At 39.2% G+C, this 12,511-nt stretch overlaps 1 protein-coding gene across 1 annotated transcript in view; it reads right to left on the minus strand.

Moving 5' to 3' along the window:
- The window catches only part of CRYBG1 (crystallin beta-gamma domain containing 1), a 95,727-nt gene that overhangs the window by 58,338 nt on the left and 24,878 nt on the right, over positions 1 to 12,511 (minus strand). Inside the window, exon 2 of the mRNA XM_035322525.1 lies at positions 3,583 to 3,712. Within this exon, the coding sequence (XP_035178416.1) occupies positions 3,583 to 3,712 (130 nt within the window). The remainder of the gene's footprint in view (positions 1 to 3,582; positions 3,713 to 12,511) is intronic.

Raw genomic sequence — 12,511 nt, forward strand, 5'->3', positions numbered from 1 at the left:
AAAAACTGTTTAGACCTAAATATCCTGCAAGGAATTTGAAAGTCTTGTTTTTCTTTGCAACCATTGCTCCTAGTGAAGAGGAAATGTACAAATAATGAAGGAATACAACATTATTTACATTCACTCATTTTACTATCAGCAGAAGGCAATCTAAATTTAAAATTGTTCTTTACAGGAGCAAATACATTTCAGCCCAACTAAATGGGAACCTATCAGCTTAAAGCCTATTTGTCTGTAAACTACATAATTTAAGGTCATTTGAGTTTGCCATATTGCAAGTAGGTCTCCCCTATTTGTATTGGCATCCATTTTATCCCTATTGAAGCTGTATGACTGCAAAATACACGTTTATCTGTGTTTTAGTCCTGAAATTGAATTATTACTTATTTGAAGAGAACCGAATGCAACGAACGTTCAGGAAGTTGCTTCTTCGTCCATAGTAAGAACACTGGCCACATTGCTTTATGAATTTAACCAGCCTTAAAAATATATAAAAAACCTGTCATAAAATCATGGCCATAACTGTCTACTTCACGTAGTAGAGGCAATATGACAGCTCAAATAATCTTCAGTGTGGATCTGCACATACATTCAAACATAAACAGGAATCTAATCAAGCTGTTTTCCTTCATTTACAGACAAACTCAAAGACATAAAATATTCCTCCTATAGAGATCCTCTGAGCAAAACTTGATTGTGCAAACATAACCAAGTACAGAATGCATTACTTGGATAAATGAAACGAATAAGCTGTATTTTATAAATCTAGATGAAGAGTACTTTGCAGAACCTAACATCTACAAATGTTTTGGCTGTTTTTGTTATTGTTGTTTTTGTTTTGCGTTTAAGTATTTAATAGTGTTAACAAACTTTTATTTGCCAAAATAACAACAGGCAAACTGCTAAATTTAATGTCTTTAAAACAAATGTTGTGCATATTAGAAAGGACTGGAAGAGTCAAGAAAATGAAATGTATTTTTATTTTTTTATATTTTATTGATTTCTCATAGATCTAGTTGCCCCCAATGATGTAATGAATATATGCTATTTACACATTTGATAAGCACACTTAAAATATTGTTATATAGCTGTTATTTTCAGTTGTTCAAATCAGAAGCTTATGATAAAACAACATGATATATTCCAGACTGCCTTGCAAAGGGAAAAAAACTGTGGAAATCTTTGCACAGAACTAGAAATTCATCTGAATCAGCATCAAATGTATTTGATGAGAGAACAATGTTGATATAGAATGACGTAGCTTTTTTTTTTTTTTTTTTTTTTTTTTTGAAAAAGGATGTAGTGAGAGGAAATATTTTATCCTTGCAATTTTGGCAACGCAACACTATCAAACAAGTGAATTTAAACATTTTTTAGTTTCCTACTGCTTTACCATCACTATTTATGAAAGTTAAGTAAAAAGAAAGAGGAAGGAAGGTGCATTGTATATCAAGAAAAGTTGCTGCGAAGAACTAGAATAAGTAAGATGAAGATTTGTTAAACAACTCTGGAAGAAGATGAAAGGTGAAGAACAGGGTATATTATGATAGAAGTTTATTATACACTAGTTAATTGGGTGGAGAGAAGACTGTTTTTTGATCAAGCAAAGGAAGCATCCAAAAGGACAGAACCTGACAGCTTTAATTACTTCTTGGAATTAATTTTATTATTTTTTTTCTGCTGGAAAAGAAATACATGACAGAGACAGTCCAACAAGTTCTTGGAATATGCTGGGGACAGCTTTTTCTTCAGAAGGTGAAGAAAACTATTAAGGGAGTGGTTATTTTAGATCTTCTGCTGACTAGTAGGCATGAACTGGCTGAGTGGAAGGGAATTTAGGTGAAAGTGAACTTTGTCATTTAGTGATCACTACTACTAAAAGGAAAGGGGAAACAGCTATATATATATATATATATATATATATATTCAAGAAAAAAAAAAAAAAAAGTAAACAAGCTCCAGAGACAGATAAGCAAAGTTTCTTAGGAAGACTGTTTAATTAGTAAAAGAATGCAGGAGAGCTTGTCTGTTTAAATCATTGCTAGAGTCAGGTCTTAATTATCTGAGGTAAAGGGAATAACCTAAATTAGGCAAAAACAGAGGATAATACAAATTAGGCTGTGTAAATTAGTCTGCAAGACTCTCTTTAGTACATTCACCTTTAAAAGGCTTATGAACAGATTTCTGTAGAGAGGAAAGCAACAAAGAGGAGTCTGGTGCAAACAGCTTATGCTCTGTGTCATGCAGTTTTCTACCACTCTCCCACAAGAAGTGCTGAGGGAAGACAGGGTTTCATTAAAGCCCAATCCCCATAATTCATCTGTCATCATCAGTGACTCTACATTATTATACACAATACCAGATTATCCCAATACAAAAGAACTGCTGAATTCTCTTTCTCTCTCTCTCCACCCTGATTCCTATGAAAAAGGAAATTAATTAATTAAAAGAAAATTAATTTCCTTGATTTTTTGTATTTATCTGACAACCAGACCTTTGTGAGAATTCCTTGCAAGGAGTTAATACACATGTCCATCAAAGACAGCGACACTGTGAACAGCAATTTGTTTTATTGGAAAGCTAAGTCCTCAGCTGGCTTCTCCTGTAACAGAAATTTCATCCCATTTACAGTACGGCAGCATTTTGCAGTTACATAACTGTGAAGAACTGAGCTCTGTTCACGGGCATGTTTCCACAGTATCAGTGGAAACAAGATGCTGAATGAGACCACAAGGGATGTTTGAGGTTTACATTACTTGTCTATTGAATTAAAGACCAATGAGTCTTTTCCAAAGGCTTCATACAGAAATTATTAAATGAGATCTCCAGGCTTGACCAGACTAGAAAATACATGTATTTGTTTTAAAGACAAAATATTTTAGGTTTCATCATATATACTCAGATGAATATTAGTTCCACAACCAAGAAAATAATCAGCTTTTACAATTACTGCACTTTTGTTAAAGTGGGAAAAAAAAGTATTTCTCTCTCCATGGAAAGATTAAAATAAAGACAAGAATGGCATTGCACAACCTTGTCTGCAATCTGAAATGAAGTTCTCACATTAGAACAGAAGTAATTAGCATTTTCCCTAGCTTGCTTCCATGCAACAACACTGCTGCCAAGCAAATGAGTAACACTACACAAACTACACGAACACTAGAAAACTAATGCATAGCCATTTCTCCTTCTCTGGAATAAAACTCTACATAGGAAACAGTACAGGTTAAGTGAGAAACTATGAAAGCGTAAGTGCTGTTCCTTTATTATTTGGCTTATATATATTTTATGAACAAAAGGAAAAAGGCATATGGTTTGTGAGAGCATGTGGAAGATCTCCTCGAGCCATTTCCTTTGTTGGCTATTCTTGCCAGCTATAGTCATTATGTACCTTCCTTATTTCCGTATATGATATTCATTTGAAAAATTTCCAGTACTTCAAACATAGGTCTTTCAAAGGAGGATTACAATTATACCTAGTGTTAAATTCTGTTTTCAGATTAGTTGTCGTTTTTATTTTATATATATATATATGTGTATACACATGCTTTATGTAAACACACATACTTAGTTGTTTCTTACCTTTCTAAGTGCTGCTGGTAATGAGGCAGTAGACATTGATATCGCTGGAATAACGTAAGCGTGTGGACAGATTATTGATGGTAGTTGGTTTTCTTGTACAGTATAGCGTCTACCTGATATATCATAGTATCTGAAAGGAGAGTAAACATTGTCCAATTAATACATCCTAGTGAAATAAACTCTGAGCTAATATCTATCGTATTTCTTGACAAAACACACTAAATTGTTTTCTCCTGTTGTACTAGTTTTGGGCCTCCAGTATTTCTGAAGTGTATAGCTTTCTTATTTTTTGGCCATACTACTAACTGCTTTTATTTAGATATTAATTCATCCCAGCTGCTTCAGCTATCTGAAACTCTAACTTGTCAGCTTTTTCCTGATACAAAACCATATGAAACTGATTACGATATTCAGCAAGGTAACCACATCAGAGCCACAAGGCAGAAAAATTAGTCCTATTATCTCATGACACTCCACCTCTACAGACACAGCAGATTACAACATTTGGGGTTTATAGTTCCACATTACATCACACATTCGGCTGACCTTCCCTCTTGAAGCAGTCTCAATAAAGAATCAGTTGAATTGACAAAACTGAAGGTCATTTATTGGAAAGATACTGCCACAATGACAGTATCTTTTTTTTGCTTATTTTTTTTTCAGTGTCAATTTTGAAATTCGGAATGCAAAGAATGTGGAAAAGTTCATTTGGTCTCCTCGTAAGTAAGAAATAAACAAGTAAAAAACAACCTCTGACAACTTATATCATGTCTTGCGTTTCACTGTCTGAAAAAAAAAAGTAGCAAGAATACAGAATTCTCTGAAGATACAGTTTCATTTAAAAGTTTGATTAAAAATAGCATTTTATATATTTAGTCCTTTAGATGAGTCAACGATTAGTTAAAATTCATCTTTTTTAATGGATGTATTTTAATATTTTTATTTCAAAATCGGACTGCATTTTTTCATGGATCATATGATAATTCAGGTTGGAAGGGACCCCAGGAGATTTCTTTCTGGCTCAACCTGCTGCCTAAAGCAGGGTCAGCTATGGGACTGGGCCAGGTTTCTCAGGGCTTTAACCAGTCTTGAAAGCTCACAAGCACAGAGACATCACAATCTCTTCAGGCAACAGTGAAAATGCTTTCACCTATGTCCAGTCTGAATCTCACTTTTCTCAATTTTTGCCTGTTGTCTCTCACTCTCCCGCCATGCACCATTGTGGAGAGTCTGGCTCTGTCTTCTAGGTGACTTCCCAGGCGTCCGGGGGCCTCCAGGTCCCTCCTCACCTCCCCAGAGATGCCTCTTCCCCCAGGGCTGAACAAGCCTCAATCCTCCATCCTCTCCTCACAGGGCAAGTGCAACCTTACAGGCAAACCCCGAATGAGCCAGTGTCCTTCCACTGAACTCACCCCAGCTTGAAACACTGACAGATTTTTAGGTATAAAATACCCTCACCAAATTGTCTTCAGCAAAAATAATGTATCAAAATGTTTTTGTTTGTTTTGTCCTTAAAATACATGTGTTTTTCAGTTCAGTTAGATCAAAACTCCCTTCCCGTAGACTTTTCCTCCAGACTCATCAAAGTCCTAAATCCAGCTCTGTTTGTTCAGCTATAGTTGCAAATTTGTTTTTATACCTGATTGTCATACCATTTTCAAAGGGTAAATAAGGGAGCAGAGAAGCCTCAGGCTTATTTAGAGAGGTGTTCAGTTTATTGCATAATTGTGGTGAAAATGTTTTGACATTTTAACTCATATTCATCCCCATTAAACATGTGCAATTATTTTGTTTATTTACTTATTTTTAAGGAAGAAACTGCACAGCTCTCAGTGGCTGGTTACCTTCTCCAAGCAACAGCTGACTTTTAAGCTGTCCATCTGGTTTTTCATTTTCTGCCTGTCATCTATACAGCCTCTGCCAATGGAGGCTGCTTTGGGGTGGTTCCACATAAATTGTAGATGAGAGAATTCAATTGTCACGTTAACCAGCTGCTCATCTAATACTGAAAGATTCTGTTACATCCTTCCTCATCAAATATATATACTGGAATCTTCTGTAGGAGTGCTCAAGGGAACAACAGCACACTGAGGACTATCAGCTTGGTGACCAAGTGATTTTCCCTAGCTTGCTTCCATGCAACAACACTGCTGCCAAGCAAATGAGTAACACTACATGAACTGCATCAACACTAGAAAACTAATGCATAGCCATTTCTGCCTCTCTGGAATAAAACTCTACATAGGAAACAGTACAGGTTAAATGAGAAACTATGAAAGCATTAAGTGCTATTCCTTTTTTATTTTGGCTTATATATATTTCATCAACGAATTTCATGGCCAGCAGGACCAGGGAGGTGATTGTTCCCTAGTACTCAGCTCTGGTGAGGCTGCACCTCGAGTACTGTGTTCAGCTTGGGCCCCTCACTACAAGAAGGACATCGAGGCCCTGGAACATGTCCACAGAAGGGCTACGAAGCTGGTGAAGGGCCTGGAACACAAGTCCTGTGAGGAGCGGCTGAGGGAACTGGGGTTGTTTAGTCTGGAGAAGAGCAGGCTCAGGGCAGACCTTATTGCTCTCTACAACTACCTGAAAGCAAGGTGTGGGGAGCTGAGGGTTGGCCTCTTCTCACAGATAACTACTGATAGGACTAGGGAGAATGGCCTCAAGTTGCACCAGGGGAGGTTTATGTTGGAAATGAGGAGACATTTCTTCTCAGAAAGAGCAGTCAGGCATTGAAATGGGTTGCCCAGGGAGGTGGTGGTGTCACTGTCCCTGGGGAAAGGAAAGGTTGGACCTGGAGCTTAGGGCCATGGTTTAGTGGGTGACATTCGTAGTAGGGGGATGGTTGGACCAGATGATCCTGAAGGTCTCTTCCAACCTTAATGATTCTATGATTCTATGATTTTATCAGAGCAGTGGAACAAGTGACACAGTATGGGCAGGAGGCTGGGAAGGCTGGCTAAGAAGGAGGAAAATGCAGGACACCATGGGAAACAGGTGAAAGTGCAGCTAAGCACTGAGGTGACAAGAGCACCCTGCAAGAGGCCGCCATTTGCAATGGTGCTGCTCAGCCAGCACCAAGCTTCTGCGCCCCAAGAACTACTTGTTGTACACGTCAGAAACAACATGTCTCCATCTTGCACGTCAAAATGCCAAAAGGAGGAAGACAAGCTGTGGGAGAAAACACTTCCTGGGTAGGAACTAATGAGGTCTTTTGGAATCCCCCATGTCTGCTGTGGAAGGGGGCTGTGCCAGAAGTTTGGGAGGCTCCCGCTGGCTCACCTCCAGCAATGGAGGCTGAGCCACCCCAGAGACCTCCCTGAAACCTCACCCCCATGGGCCTGCTCCTGGTCACCTGCTCCTGGATCCCAAGGGCCGGAGGATGGGCCATCAGGTCCTGAGACACCATTTGACCTCAGGGTACCACCAAGTGTACGGTGTGGTAGCCAGCAAGCCACTGCTTTCAGAGCATGGTGAAGTAATCCCCTTTCTTTCAGATACCTTTATTTTAAAAGATGCAATTTCAGGCTGAAAAATGCAGCTGACAAACGCAGCACCAGAAGTTTCAACCCAAGGACAATGCGCTGTCAAACAGCCAATGGTAGCACTTTAGATTTCCAAACAGGATAGCAAATCTTTAAATTTCTACGCGATTTCAGGTCTATCCTTGCAACAATCTACTGATAGCTGAGCTCACCAGAGCCTCCCAAAAGCTTTAATTTAGAGCAGGAGGCAATTTTCCAGGACAGTGCTGCAGTATGCTTCCTGCCTCAAGGCATGGGCACGCAAGCAAGCTGCCACGGGGCAAGCCAGCTGTGAAGTCTGCGGTAACTGCCTGTGTAAATTCTTGTGTTCCAGCCTAAATGCAAAGGAGCTCACCCCGATCTGCCGAGACACTCACTGTGGGGTGAGGGCAGGCTGGTGGACAGTTACCGTGGGGCAGCTGACGCACTGCAAATCCACACCCTTGCTTTCCTCACTCTTAACTTGTTTGTGTAACCATACCCACTTGTTCAAAGCCCAGCAGGCCTGGAGGGAAAGAGTGTTTGCAACACGCTAGGAATGTTATGAAACCCTCCCAGACATTTTGCAAGGCCCATCAATTGTCTGAGGCACTTGGAGAGGAGGTTGTCTGTGGAGGTAAGAATTTTTCCATCAGGAGAAATGGTGGGTTGAATATTTATGATAGACTGAGTAGTTTATTGCTTGTTATATGTTTGGCTACTAAATGGTGCAACTAATTATGTCAAAAACACTCAGAATATGTTTCCACAGCAATGACTGTCTGGCGTGTTTTCATGTAGCTAATGAAAATAATAACTAATTCTACAGTGAAGCAAAAGGAAGAGTAGAGAGAAGGCCTTAGAAATTACCAAGCTTTTGAATAGAGAGTGAGGAAGGAGAAGCTTTGTAGGTAGAAGAGTCTTCTTTTCACCAGTACAGAGATGCTCGCTCACAGCAGAACTACTGACTGGAAGAGTAATCATAGATCATTAAACAGAAATTAAACTGGAAAGTGAACTTTTTATGATACAGACCACACGCCATAGACATATCGCTCTTTCTTGTCCATGCCTAAGTCCCTCACAGTGACACAATGATATTCCATTAATTGTCTTAAAAATTAATCTTAAAATATTAAGACGAGTACAAAGCATTTTGAACGGAATTAACCTGAACACAAAAATGTACAAATACACCATGATAGAAACAATAAACAAAACTCACAAGCAAAAAGTAGAAAAGAGGAGATTGACATATGTTTTAAATTAATAATGCTTATTAAACTGACAGCCTTATAATTTCACAGCCATGGCTTCCCTCATCATCCATCATATTCAGCCCTGATATCCATCTACAGTCTGCTGTTTTTAGAGCAGTCTTCAGTCTGTACCCTGTAGATTATTCTTGAATATTAATTCCCATTTTCAATCAACACTTTTACACAGAATGAGATCATGCTTTAAAAAAGAGAATGCATGTATGAGCAAGAACAACTTGATTAAAACAGAAATATATTCTGTTTGTTTATTCAGATCCTCTGCCCAGTCTCCCACCTCCCATGCCATATCAGTACTTAATTTTTTTTCTCTGGGACCAGCAAATATCAATCTGATCAGTAAAACCTTTGTGGTAAAGATTTACTGCAAAACACAGAACAGCATTACGAGCAGTAGGAGCATTTCCTCCTGCTCTCCCACCAATATATGTGCCCTTAACTACGATGGGTCTACTATCTACACTGCCAAGTAATTTACCTCCCTGGTTCACTCCCTGGTCCTGGTCCCCTTGTCAGCCATACTGCACATGCACCACTTTGTGCCTGGGCTCTCTGAAGGAAACCAAGTTCTTCCCTCCGAGGAGGAGCCCAAGCGCAGCTCTGAAGATGGACTGCCCGAGGGATGGCAGAGCAGGGATGAAGCTATGGCAGCTTTGGCTCCTCCTGCCCTACACCACCCCAGCTAGCCTCCTGCCCTCAGACACCCCCAGTGTGCCCCACACCACACCCCACACCATGCAGCATACCTTCGGCATAATGTTATAAAAACACCAGTCTTGCAGGCAGCAAAGCAGCCCTCACATTACCTCAGACACTTTGAACTGAAGCCACAAAAATATAATTATGGTCGTAGAGCCACAGGGGCATCAGGCCCAGGTCAAGTGTTATGCAGCACAAACACAGCCAGTTCACTCTAGAGGCGTGTAATCTGGAGAGGTGTGGATGCATGTATAAGGATCGCTCCCTGCGGCAGATCCTTTTGCAGTGCAGACTATTTTATTTATTTATTTATTTTATTGCACATTATTTGAGTTGCTGTAGTTACACTTTTAATATATTTTGAGCATTTCAAACAGCCTGCTCTGGGCTGAAGTTTTCCATACAAAGCTTGTTATTCCTTCTGTCATCTTTTCCACAAAACCTGTATGTGGACTTCCTCAACAGTCTGTAGCAAGCTCCTGTATTTACATCATCTTTTCCCACTGCCTCAGCATTCCCATTATTGTATCCCTGGTTATAGCTTTTTCTCTTCCCTCCACTACAGCATTGTTCAGACTCCAGCCAACTTCAGCTCCCGTATGAAGTGCTTTTGTCACACTTGGGTAACATAGCACCTCTTGCACCTCCCTACCCACACAAGGCTGCAAGCAGTGAAAAAACAGAGCTCACGCACATGCATCCTGACAGGACACGTGCGTGGGATTCAGTGGTCCCGTGAGCGATGGGCTGTGTGGGTGTGATTTTTAAAGGAAAACCCGAGCACCTCCAAATTCCAGCCGCTGGGACCGATTAGTGGCCCTGAGGTGTGACACTGACAGGAGATGGACAGGCACCTGTCCTCTCATACCTGAACCCTGCCATCTAATGGCCGGATCTCAGATTCACAGCTGAATCAAGCTTTACGTTTCTGCCTCCACCTTTCTTGATGGTAGAGATACGAAGTCTGTTTCAACCACCTTAGGTCACATCTTGTCACGGCAGATGTATTCCTACTGGGTTACTTAGGAGTGACTTGTCATACACCTTAATAATAGGGTTAATACCTCACCTAAAAATACCCTTTGTTATAGTTACTCCATTCTGCCTTATTATGACAGCCTAAATAATTCATTTCTTTGTTTGGCAAATTCACTCCATTTAAATATTTGCAGTCTTCAGCTATATCTCTCACTCAGTCATTATTTAGCATAATCTTCCCTTTTGTAAAGGAATTCCTGTGTTCTCCTCTCTGTTTCCTTCTGACAACATCTCTCTGGCAGAGCTGGACACAACATCCCGGTTCCAGCCATACCAAAAATCCCAAACAGCAGGTCTGCTGTCTCTTTGCTTTGTTCCACGATACATTTGCACACACAAAGACTGCACAGAGACTTTTCTGAGCCACTGCAACACCACAAACTTGTCATACTTGTTGTCCACTGCCAGACCTATGTGTATTTGTTTTTTCAGCCCTACTGTTTTCCCAGTACAATATATTAATTTCAGGTTATTAAGTATATTTGTTTGCATTTGGCAGTTTGTTGAAGCTCTGAGCAACTCCACATGAGATGAAATGGTTTCAAGCTTCTGGCTTTCTTGTGCTTCAAACAACATGCAATTGGGAATACTACATTCATTAGTCCTTCAAAACATGTTTTTCTGAGTCCTAATACAGATACACAGTGTAGCTCTGTAGCCAAATCTTTAATACACTGAATCCAAGCTCTTTCTGGTTTCTTATTCCAGGTGACCTTTTTCTGTTTTACAAGATCAAAAAGCCCAGCTGCCCCAGAAATTATTGCAGTTATTTATTATGCTTAAAGGTATCTATCTTCTTTCCCACCTCTATTGACTGGAAATAAACCCAATACAGACACTTGAGAAGGGAATAGCTTCATCTCAATTACAAAGTTATCTTCCAGATAATCTGAAAACTTAGTGAAGAATGCTTTTAGCCACACCAGAAATCCAGCCATTATATAGCTGGTTAAAATCTTCATGAATCCACATCAGCTCTGTACCACATGCTCATCACTGTTTCACTCTTTTGTCTTCTCACAATATCAGCTAAAGAATTCCATCAATGTAATAGTTTTCATTTTATATCTTGCTGGTATCATAAATATCTTACAGCAACTCTACTTCTTCCCTTTTTACATCTACTATCCACATTATCATTCTATATGAATGTTGCTACAAGGAGATGCATCATAAATTTCAGTTTACACCTACCACAGACATTCCCCCTTTTTTTTTTGGTTGTATTTCTAGCGCTTGTTTGCATAGGAAAAAATAAATAAATAAAAATCTAACCAAAACAACACAAATAGAACCTTGGTTTGGTACAAAAGTACTTGAACATCCTAATACAATTTCTAAAATGAGGTTTCAGAGACATAACATATTTTGTCATTTGATTACTTGGAGACTTATTTGAATTAAGTGAATCTCTTTTTTATTCTGCCATTAAGCAAACTTTGTCAGTTACTCCTTTTCAAGAAACTGGAACCCCTGTTGCTTATGTGCCAACCATTAAGTGCCAACCATTATGTGCCAACAATTAACTTTAAAAAAAAAAAAAAAAAAAAAAAAAACTTAATTAGTCAGAAAAAATCTCATTATTGCCATCTGGCCACTGGGTGGCACCTCTGCATGTGTGCCAGATTTGCCCCAACAAATCCATGTTGCCTGTGATAACCACTCCTCTCATTCCACAGCCAAGTCTTGACATTACAACAGCTCCACATATGTAGCCATGTTTGCAAGGCTGCTGAAGTTTATTATTAAAAACTGAAACTGAAAATATTTCTGAAGTTTTCCATTGTAATTTTTTCCACTCACCATGTTTGGGAATATGAAACTGTATAAAGTAACCTCATGGTGAAAACTTGATTCCTTGAATATGTGCAAGCATTGGGAACTTTTGAATGTCTGACATTTAACTGACAGATATTATAAAGAAACAATATAATGATCTTTTTTTGCTGTGTATTAGTATAATATAAATCACTTCTGGCATTGTGGTACCATTCAGAGACCCCCCCCAGCAAAGTCAAACTCGGATGGCAATGAACAAATACATAGTACCAACATCCTTAGCCCCAGACACTGTTTGTAACCCTGCTGCACTAGAGTGTCTCACTGAGCACAGAGCCAATCTTGATATTCATATTCTAGCCTAGCTTTAAAGCATTGTATAAACAATAATCATCACATTCATTTGCCAAACAAAGGTAGTATCTCATTTTATATAGTAAGAAGCTCAAAGAACCAGATGAAGCTGTTTGAGGAGATGGAAAGCCAGCATCACTCATTTCTTTAAACACATGATGCTTTTCTTTGTTCACGTTGACTCACCATGACTTGATGAACAGAAATATCATGTTACCACGTAATTTTGCTACTTTCCTGTAACTACATTGAGAGATACAGAACAGTATTTACAAT

Source organism: Oxyura jamaicensis, chromosome 3 (genome assembly GCF_011077185.1).
Source record: "Oxyura jamaicensis isolate SHBP4307 breed ruddy duck chromosome 3, BPBGC_Ojam_1.0, whole genome shotgun sequence".
Lineage (NCBI taxonomy): Eukaryota > Metazoa > Chordata > Aves > Anseriformes > Anatidae > Oxyura > Oxyura jamaicensis.